At 43.4% G+C, this 18,504-nt stretch overlaps 1 protein-coding gene across 1 annotated transcript; it reads right to left on the reverse strand.

Annotated features, from left to right (window-relative positions):
- Positions 1-3,603: 3,603 nt before the first annotated feature.
- Positions 3,604-17,559, reverse strand: LOC141945627 (annexin A8-like protein 1). The gene is made up of 13 exons (XM_074874004.1): positions 17,392-17,559; positions 17,235-17,281; positions 12,918-13,008; positions 12,558-12,652; positions 11,319-11,432; positions 10,389-10,479; positions 9,653-9,732; positions 8,972-9,031; positions 8,338-8,431; positions 6,466-6,561; positions 6,160-6,218; positions 5,184-5,306; positions 3,604-3,847 (listed from the first exon to the last, which is right to left on the reverse strand). Exons 2-13 carry the CDS (start codon positions 17,253-17,255, stop codon positions 3,791-3,793), a joined length of 981 nt encoding a protein of 326 aa, XP_074730105.1. The 5' UTR covers positions 17,256-17,281; positions 17,392-17,559; the 3' UTR covers positions 3,604-3,790.
- Between the last annotated feature and the right edge of the window lie 945 nt (positions 17,560-18,504).

An 18,504-nucleotide genomic window follows, 5' to 3' on the forward strand; every position in this document is an offset into this window, starting at 1 on the left:
GCTAGACTCTTTCCCTGCCCCATCCCAGCCCCAGCTCAACAACCCACACCACCCAGGGGTGCCTCTGTGCACTGCTGGGGAAATCATAGGGAAGCAGGAAGGTTGAACTTCCTTCTCAGACTATTTTCTCCTCCTTAAAAAACATTCCTAAGCATGGGGAGATGGGAAATATACAATCTTAGATTGGATATTAGGAAAAATTTCTTCACTGAAAGGGTTGTCAAGCATTGGAACAGACTGCCTAGGGGAGTGGTTGAGTCACCATCCCTGTAGGTATTTAGAAGACCTGTAGATGTGGCACTTAGGAACATGGTTTAATTGTGGACTTGGCAGTACTAGGTTAATGGTTGGACTCCATAATCTTAAGGTCTTTTCTGACCTAAATGATTCTATGATTCTGTGAAAGAGATCTCCCACTTTGCCCAACTAAGATATTTATTGTTCTCTTCTTCCACTTCCTGACAGGAAATTTTTTTTTTTAACCTCAGTTGGAATGCTTAAATATATTTTATCAAAAAATTACTCTGCCTGCTGCAAAATAGACATAACAAGTGAAGCCAGATCCATCCAATCTTTTCTTCTCTCCAGAAGTCACAGTGATGAGATACCTCTTAAGCAGAGCCTTTGCTTGCCTGTGGCTGGCCACTACCTGGGGATCCTGTGGTCAGCCTTCTGGGTTTCAGGCCACATCTGCACTGGGATGCTGGGAAAATTAAGCAACACTATATAATAAAGTCAGCTTTCTCTGGAATGGGAGCCTTCAGGGGTTAAACACGATCTGTGTGCATTGGCATCATACCCAGAATAGATTTTTGTTAGTCTTCCCAGGTGTCAGGAACAGAGCTAGTAGTTGGAGTCAACTATTCTGATGTACACCTGAGTGTGAGTTGAGCAGAAAGCTAAAGTACCTACACTCCACCATGCTGCTGGTTAGCACAGCTCCTGCTGTGTACACACTACGTCCAAGAACACAGAGCAGCCACCTGGGGAGGGACAGCAAAGTGGCATTAGCACAGACCCTGAAGATTCCTCACACACAGGTCTTCCTGCAGCACAGGAGGTGGAAAAAAGCTGGCACACAGGCAGCAGAAGGCCTGCACCAGTCCTGGGCATTTTTTACATTTCCCCTGTTACCTTTTCCGTGCTGAGATTTTATCTTGATTTTTGTGCAATAAAATCATGTTAATTAAACTGTGAATGAATAGAAAGGCCCTAAATCAATATTTGCATTTGGAAAAGACTGGTTAGAACAACTTAGGAATTGATTCCGCTTTATTAAAGCACCTGTTCACCCAGGGAACATTTTAGCAGCAATCAATATGTAATTAAATCTTTATTGATGTTTTACAATTGTTTTGTTTCCCAGCAATTATGGTGATAAAATCAGCTTCCCTCAGTTGTTCCTCCTTCCCAGCTTTACTATTGATCTCCTTTGAGCCTATTGACAACTCACCTTACATCTCCCAAGTTATTAATAAATTGGGACCACAATCACACTGAAACAGCCCCAATCCTAACCCATGGTGCTAAACTCATGTCAATGAGAAAAGCCAACCTCTGACCTGAATAACCTGATAATAGTAACAGGAGCTCTGAGATGATATAAGCACAAAAGTTTCAGTGAAATCAACAGATGACTCTGAACTAAAATATCTTTGAAGAGCTGAGGTTTCATTAGGCTTTTCTAGTCAGATTTTAAGTCCCTCAAAGCTAGGATTGCTTCTTGCTTGCTGCCTGTCCAACCTCAGGAAATGCAAGTTTTGTGGGTACAACCGTATAAACCATTCACGCTCCCTGCTTAGGCAGTTACAAATTCCCATTTGGCCTTTCCAAAATAATACCCCAAACACGGGGAAAATGGCTCATATTTTCACTAAAACCTCATCACAGGAATTTGGTCAGAGAAGAACGTTTCTGCAGAGCTTCTTAGCCACACTGGAGCTAAGGGGCTGCAGGGTGAGAGTCCCTAGACTGAAATCACGAAGGCGACAGCTGTCAGCAAAAGCACCCCTTCATTACAGATTTTAAAACAGCTGGGAGGGAAAACGTGCATCGTTTAAAGGGGAGCAGATAGCACCCCATGCCTCTCTGCATCTCTCGGGCTGGCGCCCTGCCTGTGACCGAGACATTTGGGCACTACCTGGGGAGGCGAGGGGTGACCGGGATGCTCATTCACCCGCCCTCTTCGGCGGACGGGTCTCGGGGTCCCGCGTGGGTCCGTGAGCTCCCCGCCGCCGTCCCGCCGGCCGGGCTGCACACAGGCTGTCACCCACAAGATGGTGGTGTAAGCACGGTTTTTTCCGTAGCAGGCATCCCATCCCCAGTCCTGGCATGCCTCTCACTAGAAATCAGCGCCTGAACCTACTCTTAAGAAAAAACAGAGGAAGGCTGATCATCAGTGTCAATAAGAACAAGTGGCTCTCAAAACAAAAAAAAGTGAGTCCTTGGGCCAACAGAAGGGACATGAGATTCCCTGTTCTTTGATGCCTGGAGCTGGCCCACATTCCCCAAAAACTGAGTGAAGAACCTCCCCTTGATGCTCAGTCTAGAGATGCGTCTCCAACTCATTTTAGTTCAGGTGAGAAATCGGGATATCACTAGAAACACAAGCACTTGAAACCTCCTCCTCTTCATTGTCATCCAAGGGTTGCAGATACCCTGACCCCAGGCCTGGGTCCTGGACTCCCTAAGACTTTTTGAACTCACCACTCTTACTGCACTGCTTCCTGCTCATTTCAGCAGTGCAAGGGAAGAACCATCCCTCTGGCAGAAAATTCACCCACTTGATCAGAAAAGCTGCTTCTCTGCACACAATGGCTTTTGATAATTACACATTTAAATGAGTTGCTTTAAGTGTGCAGAATCATTGGTCAAGGCAGACCTGAGCTTCTCAAAGCATTTCATCCTGTTCTCTCTGTATCACTGTCCAAATCTGGGGGCTCACTCAGCAAGTGGTAGGTGCAATCATGGGGCGGGGGGGGGAACTTCCAAGGGAGTCCACTGACTTCTGGGAAGTTATGTGAAACTAGGAGCAGAAACAGGTCTGCTCCCAAGAGCAGGATATCCTATATTCACCAAAAACAAATCAGTCACCCCAGCTTTGATTTTCCCACAGTCACACCCTGAACTTGCCAGTCTCCCCCCACAAACACTCTCACAAGCAAGAAGGAAATCAGGCACACAGCTTTCACCTTTCACATGCTTACAGCCAGTTTGGCTCTGCCATTCCCTGCTCCTTGGGGAGCCCCCACTGAAGTTACGCAGATAAGGCTGCTAAACCAGCCCCCCGTAGGGCTGAATTCTCCATTCTGACCCATGCCCTAAAGCATCATTAATATCTGGGACTCCTTCCAGACCCACCCTGCTAGCATCAAAGTGGTTGGTGCTGTACCAGCTTGTCCTAGTGAAGTTAACAAGGCTTGAGGACAGCCCAAACATTGTAGGGTTGTTCAGATTTGTGAAACACCTATAGAGGGCCTTTAATTTCACATCCAAGTGCTACCCTTCACAGTGTGTTAAAAGACAAGGGAAATTGCACAGAACAAACTGAAAACAAAAAAGAAGCATTCCCACTTGTGTTTGAAAAACTGTTGGGGAAGTGAATAGCTTTTAATGTGTAATGAGCATCCACATCCTTCAGAGAGCTTTGGAAATCTTGACCATTAATTTGATCTTCTTTTTCTCCCCCTGTGGATTAATGGAAAGATTTTCTGCATGTACATTTTCAGAGCCTTGTTCCACTGTTAATTTTCTCTCTGTATCTATTTCAACATCTTCCTCTTAGACTCTGTCAGTCACTGCCACAGAGATTCATCAAGGCTGTCTTGTAATCACCACTGGTGTCATCCTGAAAGGAGAAAAAATTTTTTTAAAAGAAGGTGAATGTGGAAGTTCCTCTGCATGTTCCGACTGCTGAATTTGTCAGTCCATGGAATATGCCCACACAGGAAACGAACTTTGGAAAGAGCAAGCCAGACTTCAGCAGAGTTACTGCCAGTTGACACACCATCAAAAGTGAATGGAGAAATGAGGCTTGTAGCTGCCACCTGAAATAACATTTATCAAGTCCAATTCTTTTCTTTGGAATCCAGGTGAACAATTTATTGGGGCTCCATCCCACAGAGTGGCACAGAAAGTCAGCACGAACAAGAGCAACCAAGCCTGTTGTGTTCAGATTTTATGTGTCTGGGTATTTGTGTAGCATCTCTCCCCTATGGGAAGGGAAAGGGCAGTATAGTTAGCCCTGACACATGACATTTTTTAAAAAGCCACAAATTGGCCATTTTGGTCTAGATAAAGTACCACAGAGAATATAACTAGATAAAAAATTTGCTCCCTTTGAATGTTTTGTGATGACAGGTGTAAAGCCAGTTCCATTTCTCAGAAGGAGTGAATATTCTGTACAGACCCTTGAAGACTGATCATTAATCAACATGACAGACACTGACAGTGTCAATTAGAAGAAAGGGCCTTCATTACAGAACCAAACTTCCCATGGGGACTGCTAAGAATAGGGCTTCTGTGCCATTTGCACTGGGCGAGAGGCATGTCTCAGAGTCCTTAGGACAAATGGTAAACCCCAGTATTTCAGCCCTAATAGGGGAGGGTCATTCACTCAGAACTGAGACTTAAACCTCAAAAGCTACAAAAAGCTTTGACAAGGTTCAGTTTCTAGACCTATCTCACCACAGTATAGGCCAGACCTTCATCTGGGATAAGTCAACTAAAAAACCCCTAAAACCCAACAACAAACCAACAACAAAAAGAAAACAAAAACCAAAAGAAACCCAGCACTACTGGAGGTAGTTAAAGACATCAGAGAGAGAGAGAAGAAAATGACACAGCAGTGTGGGAAAGGTGTAACAGGGAGGATTAGATTAATCTAGATTCATCTAGGAGATCATGAAGTGCATGGATACAGAGTCTGGTCCATGAAAAACCTCAAGCAGTCTCTCCTCAGGTTTGGCTTTGCCCAAGTCACTTACAGAGCATACAATCCGACTTACCTTTCAGGCATATATGTCTCTCAAGGAGATGATTGTTAATAGGCCTAATTAAGAAGAGCTATGATCTCAGTAGAAATGCCATTTTTACTGAAAACAAGCATGGAAGCATCTCACACTGCTGGACAGGTAAGGAATGTATGTGATAGCTAAGAACCATCATATCAAGATGCTGCTTACCAGAATCATACTGGAGAGAGACTTCCCTGCAATATGTTTGAATTCAGCCTTTATAAGATTTAAGTCAACTTCACTTCGAGAAACAATCACCCTTATAAGAGTCCCATCATCGGTGCCAGCCCCCTGGAATAACAGATATATCAGTCTGTGATGTTAGTGGGTGTTAAAGAGATAAGCTGTTGCGAACTGGTCCAGAACAGGAGTCAGCTTTCAAACACTGCTTGGCACATGTTCTACAGCACATCTGCTTCTCTTTCTGGAGGGCCAACCCCCACCCTCTCCCCAGGGGCCACTGTCAATACCACAACCCTGCCCATGGAAGCGTGTTATGTCTTTGCACATGTCAAACGCAAAAGCAAACATGCTACAGAGTTGGAAATTGGCACTGAATACACAATGTCCTTCTGCAGCATCACCCATGCAACACTTGGCTTCAGTCAACATTGTTTAATCACTCACAGGAAAATTAAGATCACATTGATAACAAAAATAATCAGTCATTCCAGCTTTCCACAAAGCTGAGAAAGCTGACATCTTTCGCATGTCAGTTAAGAGTTACAGGGGCACAATCTGCAGATGCCTTATGTGTCCCCATTTGGAACTCTCATTTTATACTGCCATTGAGACAATTGCTTTCTAAAAAGAAAATACTGTGGTCCATCTGTTAACATTATGTGCAAAGCTCCACCATGATCAGCCTCCTAGAAAAGCTTCTCCCAGAAGTTTTATCCATGTTCCAGAAGGTGGGACTGGGCTTCCTGCAGACTCCTAAGTCAGAAAAACCAGACTCCCTTGGTATCTCAAGCTTAAAGGGTACTTTTCTACCCAAGTGTTTGAAGAGATTCTGCCATTACTTGCAAGAGTAACACTAAGCTTGCTGGATTTCACCAAAACCTTGGCTCTTCTAATTTGAACTGGTGGAAGGCAGGTGACAAGTCCAGTATAGAAACAAGAGTGTAACAATGAAGAGCCTTACCTTTAAAGCATAGTACAGCCTCTCTGCGAAGTAGCAACGGATGTTCCTGGTGCATTTCACTAGGCATACAAAAAGGCTCAGTAAGAATCAACAGTAATTCCAGTCCAGGACAGCAGGTAACAGAGATTCAACATGCTTTCCATTAATTCAGTGTGCCCCTGGGATCTGAGTTTGTCTTACCTAAGAAGTACACTTTACTTCCTACCAGATACCTTCATAAAGTAGATCCATCCCATAACAGTCAACTACTGCAGGAGAAAAGGCAGCAGACTCAGACAGAAGAAAGGGAAACGTAGCAACTCTTACCAATAGCCAGCATGGCATCCTCAAGTGAACCATGAGTTTCACTCTTGATAGAGTCTTCTATGCTTTTACCAGCCAGTTTCTGGTATTCTTCAAACACTGTTTGAAACAAAAAACTTCAATTTTTTTACCAAGCAACTGCTCAGGCATTTTGTGCCCAATATTTGCTTGTGTGGCAGATCCCGCTAAAGCAATGGCCACATTTGCACCAACTTCAGGAGGCTTTAGTCAAGCCCAGAAATCAGCTACAAAAATGGATAGCAATGTTCAGAAAAACACAACCCATCCATGGGTCTTAATTCCCTGCCTTCATTTGAAAATGCAAGTTCAGTCACCTCATATTCATTTGGAAATCTGACCATTCATTGATGTCTTTAATCACAGAAATGAAGCAGATGACAGAAGGTTAGGCACAACTCTATCATTTGGTCTTGTGTTTGTTGATGTCACTAGCTTCAGAAGCCAAAATAAAATCAAATTAAATCTAGGACTAAGCTGTTCATGGCCCTTGAACTTTCAAATGATGACAACAGTTTGGGAAAACTTATTATTTCAACCACAATTTTTGAAGAACAGCTCAGAAAAGATGAGCAAAACACAGGTGCAGATTCCAATATATTTGAACTCCCACATTCACAGAAGTTGTTGTTCACCTGATACACTCTGGATATCTGGGGTTCAGAATTACAGATCTCAGTTTTGATTCCTAGCTTTCAGACTAACAGAGAAGGAAAACTGCTATGTAACGCAATGGACATCTTAATGAAGTTTTCTCAGCATTCAAGATCAGATACCTAAACATTGACAGTCAGATACTTTGGGGAAAGACAATTCCACAGAATCGACAGATAGATACAACCATCTCAACTTGGGCTTATTCTCCATATTATAAAAAAAAAAAAAAAAAAAATAAAAAATAGCTGCAACAATTACACTCAAGTTCTAAAGATAAAGAGTTACAGGCTATCATAGCACAGAGGAAATTACTTGCTTGGTGATACAGTAGGTCCTAAAGTTTGGTTGCATCCTATAACAACTAGTTGAAATTCAGTTCTTAAAGGCAGACACAGCCAAAGACTAGACACCACTTTTTTTGTTTTGTTTTCTAAGTGACACTGGGAGATTAAATTTTAAAACACAAGAGGGAGCTGGCCTCCAGGGCCTAGAAAAGCGCCTCAGAAGACCTCAGTTTGAAAAAGCTCAGGCATACCTAATTTATCACCAGACATATTTATCAGTTTAGGTCCAGCTGATTTACACAGTACTTGATGTGCTTAGATTCAGCTGACAAAACAAAATCTGTTAGTCAGAGCCTTGGACTGCCTCAAAAGTCTTGAGATGACAAGGCCAGGTCTCTGTTGCATGGGACAGTGAGGAGCCGAGGGCTCCCTTAGCTGGAGCTGGGTTAGTGCTTTCCCTCTCCGGCAGCCTCTGATGCCTTCAGAAGAACCTGGGGCAGAAATGCAGGGTTCACTCTGTGATTCTCCAGCACTGAATAACCAGCTACTTTTTAGGTGATTTTTTTTCCCAGAGGAACCCACATGCAAGGGGTCATGAGTCTGACCACTGCATGTTCCTACCTGGTTAGAAAGGGACTCTCTCTCCCCTTGGGTTTATAAAAACAGCTATACCATCCAGTCATCACGATTGTATAAGCACTCCTAGATAAGCCACTTAATTTTCAGCAGCACTCTCTTCATAAGTTTTCATGAAAGCTGCTGGCCGCTTTTCGTCACTGAGTGACCAAGGATTAGGAGACAGACTCAGGTACTTATTTCTGACCACCCATCTCTCCCATCTATAGTCCTGCCTCTTCTTTTTGGCTAGAGTGATTTCCCGTTTCAGAGGCTTGGGAGTGTGGGCTCTGCTCCATACCTTTCAGCAAGTGTGTGGCACTCCTTGTGCACAAGATGGTGATGAACTGTGTCTCATCAGTGCCCCGTATCTTCTCCCCAGCAGCATAGAGTGTCTGTAATTTAACACACAATTGTTAGAGAGATGTTCTGTGTGTGCAGCTGGTAAAGGAGCAGAGTTTGGCTTAAGGCACTGCTAGGATAAAGGGGGTTGAAGTAACCTAAAACACTGTGTGAACTAGACTCTTCTAGAATGGTTGATTATGAAAACCCTTGATCATGTCTTCTAGTCAAATTGGACTAGTCACTATCTCCACCCTTTCCATCCCTCCTGCAGCAGCTGGAGCAGCCAACAATGCTCTTGAGGTTTCTGCCCTATTTTTTACTGTACCACTCCACCATACCCGCATACTTTCACATATCAAAAGCAGCTGAGCCCAAGCCCAGCTTTTATCACTCCTCTTTGGAACAGCAAGGCTCAGCAAGTGCAGGCAAAATTGAAGAACCCCAAGTTGCTTCTTCCTGAAGACCACCCCTCCCCAAACTATTATGGCTCCAACCCTCTGCTGACCAGGACCCTGCTCCCCACTGAGGCACTCTGAAGTTCAAGACAGATGGGATCAGGCATATCACTGATCACAGGCATTTGAGAATACCTCTGCATCCTGGAGAGCCAGTGCTGTGTCCACATAGAGAGTGGCATTGTCCCTTTCACCCTATGAGAAGAAGAAGAAAGGTAACCATTTTGTCTCATGAAGTTCTTCCATATATAAGGATCACAGTGTACATTCTGGGAAAAGATCAATTATCCTTCTTAGCTATCTATTTCTGCAGAGTACTCAGGCAGTAATGTTTCAGACAGCATGAGTGCTAACTCCTTCACTGAAAGGCACTGAAATCAGTCATATGAAGCGGAGTCAAAAAATTGCTAAGTTATTCTGCTGATAGGCAGGAAAATTCAGAGAACGCAATAGGATAAATGCATCCAAATGCACTCAGCATTGAGGGCACAGACCCTGGAAGAGTGGTGAATCATAGTTGAGGGGTGTTGTTTTCTAAGACCCTTGTAGAGCGCAGTGGCTTTACACATATGTAAAAGTGAGGTGTCTCCCTGCAGCAGAGCTGAGTTCCCAGCTCTCTTACTGCTGCTAAGGGAGGGAGGGTTCCCTGCTTCAGTCACATTGAAGCTGAAACACAGATCCAGACCAAGTGACATTTGTGTCTGCATTTTATCTTGTGATCATGACTGTATTGCCTCTTCTCTTGCATGTCTTCTCCAAAAAGGAAGAGAAAAACGTGAAGATTTTTATACCCTCATTTCTCTTCACTAGCGTTACCTGAAGAAGGCAAACCAGAATCTGCTCCAAGTAGCCACTTGTTTCCGATTTTATGTCTTCTTCCAGATCAGAACCATATTCTACCCAAGGGAAAGAGAAGGACAAGGGAAAGATTTATTATTTGGGTGATACAGTGTCCAGGATAGAAACCAGGACATAGAGTCAGGATATCACCAGTCACCCAAGGACACACAGTAGACTGACACTAGTCAGGAAGGTTGCTAGGGAAAAAAACAAGGGCTGAGATCAGCTCACACCCTCAGTGATGCCCAGGTCAGCATTCACATCTGAGTCACTAGCTCCACTGATGTCCAAGGCATAAACACAGGGCTAACGTTAGAGATATAGTTTAAGGGACCAAAGAGATATCAAATATTTCCAAATACATATTTAATAAATTCCCATCTAGCATGTATTTAATGGGGAGAAAGAGCCAAGTACATAGCTATAGTTTTGTTTATATTCTGACAATAGACTTTGTGGCCAAGCTGAACCAAATTTGTGATTTACTGACGTTTTCCTGTAGCTGGAAGGAGACCTAGAAAGGGATTTTCAGATTCTCTCAGCATAGCCATAGTCTGTTTGCCAGGCTGAAAGCAGAGTTAGGTTGCACCTTCTTGCTTTTAAAAGTCCCATTTTCCTGCTGACAGTGCTAGCTGGTAACACCATTCCTGCTGTGCAATCAGGCAGTCACACATTGCTCTGACCACACAAATCAGAGCCCCAGGCACTTTACCTTCTTTGTACGCCTTGATTATCTCTTTGATCTGTGCTTTTGTCCGGGATGCCAGGATCTCTATGATGACATCTTCACTTGTTCCCACACCCTTTAATAGAAAACATAGTGGAGAAGTAAAGGTGGAGAAAGGCATCTAGTCATAGAGTCTAATTTATTGCTAGAGAAGTATGGTCAAGTGAGAAATCAGATGGCAGCAAAGTGTTAGGGTGCATGCTGAGCTGCGAGAAACTGTCACGATGAAAGCTGGAGACACAAAGCACATTTGATTTGAACATGGTTTCTTTTGCTGAGGTGCCTAACTCATAAAGGATGATTTTATGTAACCCTGCACTTCCGCAATGCATTTCTGGATTTGGATCTTTGATGACTAAGAGTATAGGAGGGATATGGGGAGACCAACACTTGTCTAGTCAGTCCATCTTTGTACCATTTTAATAGACCTCTCTGCACCTGAAACTTCAAAAGATACTGTATCAGTAAGTAGGACCCCAGCCAACCCCAGTCTGGCCCTCACAACACCACTCAATTTCTTAAAGGTTTCACATCTCAGGTGGACTTCAGGGCAGTAGCTTTGTGTCATTGAGCTCCATTCAGGAGAGTCACTGTAGAAAGCAACAAAGAGATGTTTAACTGAAAACCATGATCTGTGGATGTTCATTCCTTGCCAAAGCTGAATTTAGTTTTGCTGTTGCCTTCCCCAGGCTCTATGAGGCACGTATGTACAGAAACTCTCATACAGCCCTAAAAATTAAAGCAGAATTTTTCCCCAGAATATGCATTAATAGTACCATTAACTATTTCTCAAAGGCTACTGCTGATAACAAATCATGTAACAGTCCAGTTACTACTTGCATTAATAAGCAGAGTTACAGGAAATTAGCACTGTATCTGTGCTACTACTTAAATACCAGCATGCAATTTGCTTACCTTCATGGCATCATGGAGCTCCTTGGCATCATACTTGAATGGGGAGTACATGAGAGCTACAATGAGCCTCTCAAAGTTGCCACTCAGTTCAGACTTCAGGCTCTCAATCAGATCCTGTTAAACATGCATCACACAGTTCCATAAAAAGCCTTACAGGATCTTCTTACTGCCCAGTGCTGTTTCCATTGCCGTGGCCTACAGCAATGAAGCTGAATGACAGTATTGTGTTGATAGCTTTTTAGAAAAGGTTCTGGGACTGAAAGAGTCACCTAACTCCAAAATGGGATTTGTTTAAGTCCTTCGACATTCTCTATTGCCCCAATACTCAAGCTTCTCCAAGGTAATAATTAATTCTGCAGCAAAGTAGGGAAGATTAAAATCTTCCTCCACCCTGCTTTACTTGGTGAGCAGAACCAGGCTGATGATGGCCTTGGATTGAGCAAGGAATGTAGCTTCAGGCAGAGCTGATTCCCAAAGCCTGCATATAAACATGCACCCAGGACTTTTTCAGAATCAGGTGTGCAGTCTGTTTGAAGATAAACTTCAAACTTTCCTTACACTATAATGCAGGTTTTTTTAGGGTATGACTCACCCTGTTTTAGTGGGATGCATGCAATCCACTGTTCCATACCTGCCCACCCCTCCATTTGCTTCCATTTCTGAGGCCCTTGCATGGCAGTCCCCTTTCCAGCAAGAGTCATTGGAGACTCCAGAGTAGGACCAGTGGCAGAGTTTGCCAGTGGAAAAATTTTCCCAATAAAAGTAAGATTTTATCAAAGACAGAAAGATAGCCACAGGAAAACATGGTTGTCAATAACCGCAGTTTGTTTTCATTTTCAGAATTTCCAAACAAATGTAATTAAATAAGTCTTTAAATTGAACTTTCTTTGGCATTTAAAAGGGCCCCAAACCAATATTTTACTCAAAATGCCACTTAGAAAGGTATCAATTTCTGTTACAGCTTCAGAAACAGTAAGAAGTTACACTTTAAGTTAAAATAGTTTAAAAATATTTCTGGTCAAAATGCATTTTACAAAAATCTCTTGGGGAAAATTCAGTATTTCTGACCAAAAATTAATTATTTCCCACATTCAGGCCTTACAAATAAATATTAATCTACTTATTTACAGAAGACCTGCATATTATTTGCATCATGCTTACAGGATGAACTGTACACCCATTTACTACATGCTACATGCAGTGAAATAATGACTGAGTATGGCTTTGTTTTGGAATAACCTTTCCAAATTGTCCTTTGAAGGATTTGGCAATCTGTTGACGCTGCATATTGCTCCTCTTGGTTAGGACGTCAATTATAGCTTGTTCATCAGTCCCTATGGAGAGCAATAATAAGCCATAAACACAGTGCACAAACAAAATTGAGACTAGTCCAAAATCCCAATTCAAATATTCAGATAACCTTCCCTAGTTCATTGCCATCATACAGAAGTTTAAGTATGTACTGAGGAAACTTTAATTTTTAATTTTCCACATTAAATTAAGTGATATCTCTGGCTGCAATTTTCTTAAGGAATGGCTTTCAATGTGGCAATTATAAGCAAAACATAGAATTTACACATGTGGTTGGAGTCAACTCACCAAGCCCTTTCATGGCCTTGTACAGAGTCTGGGCATCAGGTGCAGGGTCAAAGTTTAAAGCACCCATCACGGACTTGCCCTCTGCTTCACTCTGAAAAAAGAAGAAAAATATGTGACTTTTCACCACTGCTTTTCATCAGCTGAAGAAAAAGTGTTTTGAAAGTACATTAATATTATTAATTGCCTGCATGTGGGGAAGGCACAGAAAAGTGGAGGGATTGGTTCAAAGTCTCTCAGCAGAGCAGACCTCCAAAGAGAACACAAGTTTCCCGCCTCCACCTGCCTGTACCAGCCTTTGGCTCCTGGCAGAAACATGAAGCACAAAGCATGACTGACACTGCTGCAACAGTCATTAGGTGCAGGCAGTCTGGCAGAGAAAGCTGAGTAGGCTAGACTTTCCTATTTACCCCTTAAACACAATGCTTCACAGCACGTATGCTACTGTATCATACTGCATTTCCCAGTGATTTGTTGCCGTGTAGTTTTTACACATAGTTTTTCGATTTCATGGAATAGTCATGCTCTCACAGACCATTATTTTAAGTAGCAGCTTTATTCTGCTGCTGCACTTCTGCACAGCTGGTCTCAAGAAGGAAGCATCTCCACTGGAAATACTTGGGCCAAGAGACTACTTTGAAGGAAGAGATCCATCTGGAGGAGCGCAGGTTTGATGTTCTCTCCTGAGCCAAGGGCCAAGTACGCAGGAATACTCCAGACAGACCCCTAAGATGCTGCCAGTGCCAGACTTCCAGAGCAGAAAGACACACTGAGACTTATTCCAGTCACCACAAGGTAGTAGGACCATCAAACAGAACCCAGGTTTAAGAGCTTCAATTTAACAAAAGCTGTTAGTCAAGAGACTGGCTTGAATATATTGACGCATCTCTCACAATAAGGTTCTATCAACAGGGGAGTACACGAGTGGTCGGGCATCACCACTTTATTCCAATAATGGACACAATTTTCTCTTTCTTAGCAGCAGAGAGATTTAAGTTGCCCCAGGAAACTACTATATGTTTGTAAATTTACTTGCAGAGAGAGGGTTAATATTGAACTACTGATATCAGTATGACCTGATGGATTTTTCAATGGGTGTGGCTTTACAGTCAGATAAAAAACACCTTGAAATCAGAGCTTACAGACCAGAAGGAATCACTATGGCTGTCCCATCTGACTTGCATAACACAGACCACCAAGGGCCACCCAGAAGCCTCCTGGTATGATGCAAATCCCTTCTGTCGAAGAAGGCTCTACCCCTCTTCTAGAGTCCTGCCAGGTCATCCAAGTCCTCCCCAGAGAAAAAAGCCTCACCAGAGGAAAAAGCCTTCAAGTGATCCTTGCCGGGTAAAAAAGCTTGTGGAAATTCCCTTCAGGACCTGCATTTTCAGTTTTTAAATGAGAGACTGGAAGATTAATGGCTGTGTGCTCAGGAGTGTCTGTCAACAAATGCCAGGTCTAGCCTAGCACTGTGCTGCACAGACGCCCAGGCTGGCTGTGGCCAAACCAGCTCAGGTGTCCTTGACAAGTGCTTGACCAGTAGATATAGCTGGTGTATGTTTGCATGTCAGCTTCTTTGCCAGCCAAGCTCTGGGAGCAGTGACAACCAACCGAAAGGCAGTGACAAGTATTGAGAGAGGCAGTATGGTCATCAGTCAGCAAGATCTGGAGAAGTCTGCTTTACAGCCAGCACAGAGACAGACTCCCGGGTTACCACACCTTGCTCCCAGCAGAAAGAGCATCTGTGAAGGGGATGGTGTCAACAGGAAACTTCTTAATAGATGCAGCTTTAAATCCCAATGATTATTGAGCAGTAAGTTTAAGGCTGTGGTGAAGCTGTCACTGCAGAAAGAGCAGTGACAGACTAAAGCACTGCCACCCCCAGTGGTTTGTCATCAGCCTGGGACAGTTTGGCTGAGCTGACAGGACCATTGCAAGTGCTCCTTTTCTGGTTCTTTGTGAAGTCAGCCAGCACCATCACAACTGCCCTGGAAAACAGGTTACACTCATCCATCTCATTTTGCTCTGAAAAAGATGGACAATCATAGCTGCATGCAAGGACCATGTGAAAGAAACACTCTGGGCCTGTGTCTGGTGACTCAGTGAAAGAGGGAATGCAAAGCTGACCTTTCGTTTGGAGGCAGCAGAAACAAATTAAACAATGGTCTTTTTTGGTATTAATTCCAATAAACATTTACAGCCCATTCTGGCTCAAGTAACACACTCACTCACCTCATTCTCTGTGTACACAATTGTTCCAGCACAGGTACAATCACGACAAGTTTCCAGAGAAACCCTGTTCAGTTTGGTATTGTTTCCCAGATGAATTGATCCTACAGTTACCTAATTGAAACTACTCAAGGTATCTGTGTAACTCTCATGTGAAGATGAATAATTGGCATGAAAGCAATGGAATCAGCATACCTCACAGGTGATGCTCTGAAAAGTTTTACCTATAAATGAACTGGAGAGGGATTAAAAGTTTTCCTACCAAAATATTTTCAAACCTCAACATAGTTTATTGACAAGCTGGGATTTGGGGACAGGTGGGGTTACTGGTTTGGGGTTTTTTTTCAGTGGAGAGTTTCTGAAAAAGTTTCACATTTTTTCATTCTTTTCGCTTTTGAACTGTATTTTTTATGAAGGGTTTAGAAAACCAAAACAATTTTTTACCATCCTTCCTTTACCCACTCATCTTCTTTTCATGCCTCCACTCCCTACAACACTGACAGATAGAAGATTGCTGGAGATTTCAAGGGCTTTTATCCTTTTCTCACTCTAAGGTTTCAGATGTTTTCCAGCTTGGGAGGTAGTGTGGAACAAAGCAGCAAAAAGGGAAAAATTAAAGTGAGAGATACTCCAGGCTTTGGAAACAAAAAAATCCATTTTACTACACTAAACTTGCAAAAGGAGATAGGGAGGTAGAGGGAAATCAGAGCAGAAAGGAAGATTACAATTCTAATCCTTCTGGTGACATAAAGAGATCATGATATGTTTTGAGATCAGGAAAGCTTCCTAATCTGAAGCCTACTGAAGGAAAGTAGGAATTAGCCTGGTATTCCCCACCCCACGAGGTGTTTTGGCTTGTTTTTTAATGCAGTTCCCTGCTTGGTTGCAAAATTGTAACTGAGAACCAGAAAAACGGTCATGTCCATGCAAAGTGGTTTCTCACTCTGTGATGACGTATTGCACCTGAGGTAATATAATACACTTCAAGGCAGCTCTCCTATGCCTTTCGGGTACCTTTGCTAACATGTGGCAGCAGAGGCCCCTTGCCCGCTACTCATCTACCAGCACTAGCACTGCCAACGCCCCGGCCGGGAGAGGAGCAACAGCACTGGAGCCTCAGTGTAGGCTCAGCCTTTGCACAGGCTGCTGAAACACGAAGCCATCCTCACAAGAAGCAGCAGGCAGGGACTCTGGGACAATTCTTCCCACACGCAAGACAAGAGCAGTCCAGAGAAAGCCTGTGCACTATTGGCAGTGGTGCTGGGCAGGGGACGGGGCTGGGAAAGAAGACTTCTCTACCACTACTCCTCCATTGCATGTCTCCAGCAGGTCTTTTCTGGGCTATGGCTTATAGTTATCTGGAGATAAAGTCTGGGGGTAAACCTGGCCTTCCACAGAGGCTAATGGGAGAGCTGCCATGGATGGCAGCAGAGCTGTGCACATCACCAGAGCTGCCCGCTGCCTGGCCTGAGCCGTACCCTAGAGGCTGCCTCAGTGCACCCCATGAGCATCCCCCCATCCTGCCACATTCCTCCCAAAGCCACAAGAGTTTAAAAGAGAACATACACAACATTTCTAGCTCCTAGCAGACAGACAAGGTGTTCAAATACACATTGTCACTGCAATATTAAAAACTCATCAAAGATACTGTGGCTTGACCACATCTCCCTCCGTGACCACAGCCTGCCAGCACAACTGGAGACCAAAATGGGGATAGGCCACTGCCCTGAACTCACTGCCACAAGAGAAGGGAGCAGACAAGGAACCTGCAGCTTGCAGACCTCAGCTGTAACTTTGCTGTTTCCTGGTACCATCTCCCCCTGTACATAGGCACACAAACACCCCCCTGCACCGCTCTCAACTGAAGGAAGGGGAAGACTCTGCTCTTCTTAAAGCCAGTGATCACATTAACACATTCCTTAATCAAGGTTTTTGAAGTGCTGAATGCACTTATAGTCAGAAAAACAGTAAATAGGTCTTGCTGATTTTTAAAGGGAAACATTTCATTCCCACACAGTGCCTGATGCAACTTATGAATTACCTTATTACGGTGCCAAAAAAATCAGGGTGTTCAATATTTCCTCTACTTACCCAGGCCTTCCACCATGCCATTGCAGTCTCAGTAGTGATACCTGGGTCTGTTGATGAAGATAACCACACGTATCACACCTCACGGTTAGGGAATCTCAGATTTGAATGGGGTGGAAGGAGAAGAGGAAGAAATAAAAGTTATTTTCAATAAACTTACCACAAGAAAACTGGAATAACTGTACTCCTCAGGAGGCTTATTCCCTCTAGAAGCTTCAGAATGTAACTGGCCTCTCTGTGCTGGGAACACGCAGGTATAAACCACCCTTATCTACAAATTCCATGGGGCAACACCCTCGGACATGGCTCAACCTGTTTTTCACATATGATCTCACAGGAAGAGATCAAGTTGCTTAATAAACAAGGCTTCCCTTGTGAGGAGCCCTATATTCAACCCCCTTGACTAAAGCTCATTATAATTTTTCCACTGCTTCTCCCCACACACACCCTTCCCTGCTAACATTTTGGCCTCTGGCACAGACACAACATGCAAATTATACTAGGTAATTTCTCAGCATAAAACTCTACTGAGACTCAGTGAGTTCTGTTACAACAGAGTAAGCCACTCACTCATTATTACCAACTCTTTCTATCTCTACCTATCTGGAACACAGCAAAACAGGACTCCAGAAACTTAACAAACCCTCCTCTACCTCCCTTCCTTCAAAAAAGCTTATTTAAAAAAAACCAAACCAAAACCCAAACCCACACCACAAACACAGCCACATCCCACACCATACATGTCCTACACCCTACAGTAAAGCTCAATAAAGCAGCAGACTGTACAGAGACTTGGGAGGTCCCCCCCACTCCCATACCAAGACTTGCATGGCATGACTCAAGAAGCATCTCTGGGCTAATAGGACCAGTGCATTTAAGGCTAACAACTTTCAGTAATGCCAACCCCAGCAAAGTTGTCACAGGGTTTGCACTAGCTGCGTGACATGTTAAGGCTTAGGAGTAGAGTCTGAAATTTTTTTTTTCCTTTTTGTGTTTGTTTTAAAAAGAGCTGAACAGCTCTGAATACCTTAATTCAGAGAAATGTTTCTGTGAAATCAGCTGAAATATCATATAGTTTCCATCTAGACTTTTGTCAGAATCCACCCATGCCAGCATTTATTTATTTATTTTAAATGGAAAGCTGCCTTGATGGAAATGTTCCCACCAGCTATATCTTAACTCTTGGTATATAGGAGCTTTGTTCCCTCTCACATTCACAGACTCACATGGGACTCTGGGTAAACACCAAACTATGGGCCTCTTATTTCCTTCC

Source organism: Strix uralensis, chromosome 7, assembly GCF_047716275.1.
Source record: "Strix uralensis isolate ZFMK-TIS-50842 chromosome 7, bStrUra1, whole genome shotgun sequence".
In the NCBI taxonomy this organism is placed as follows: domain Eukaryota; kingdom Metazoa; phylum Chordata; class Aves; order Strigiformes; family Strigidae; genus Strix; species Strix uralensis.

Excerpts from the sequence above, each read along its gene's own strand:
- LOC141945627 (XM_074874004.1), bottom strand. The coding sequence starts at position 17,255 with ATGGCATGGTGGAAGGCCTGG. Across the intron at positions 13,009-17,234 it reads TGGCATGGTGGAAGGCCTGG|AGTGAAGCAGAGGGCAAGTC; the intron begins GTAAGTAGAGGA and ends TTCTTTTTTCAG. Across the intron at positions 12,653-12,917 it reads CAAGGCCATGAAAGGGCTTG|GGACTGATGAACAAGCTATA; the intron begins GTGAGTTGACTC and ends TGCTCTCCATAG.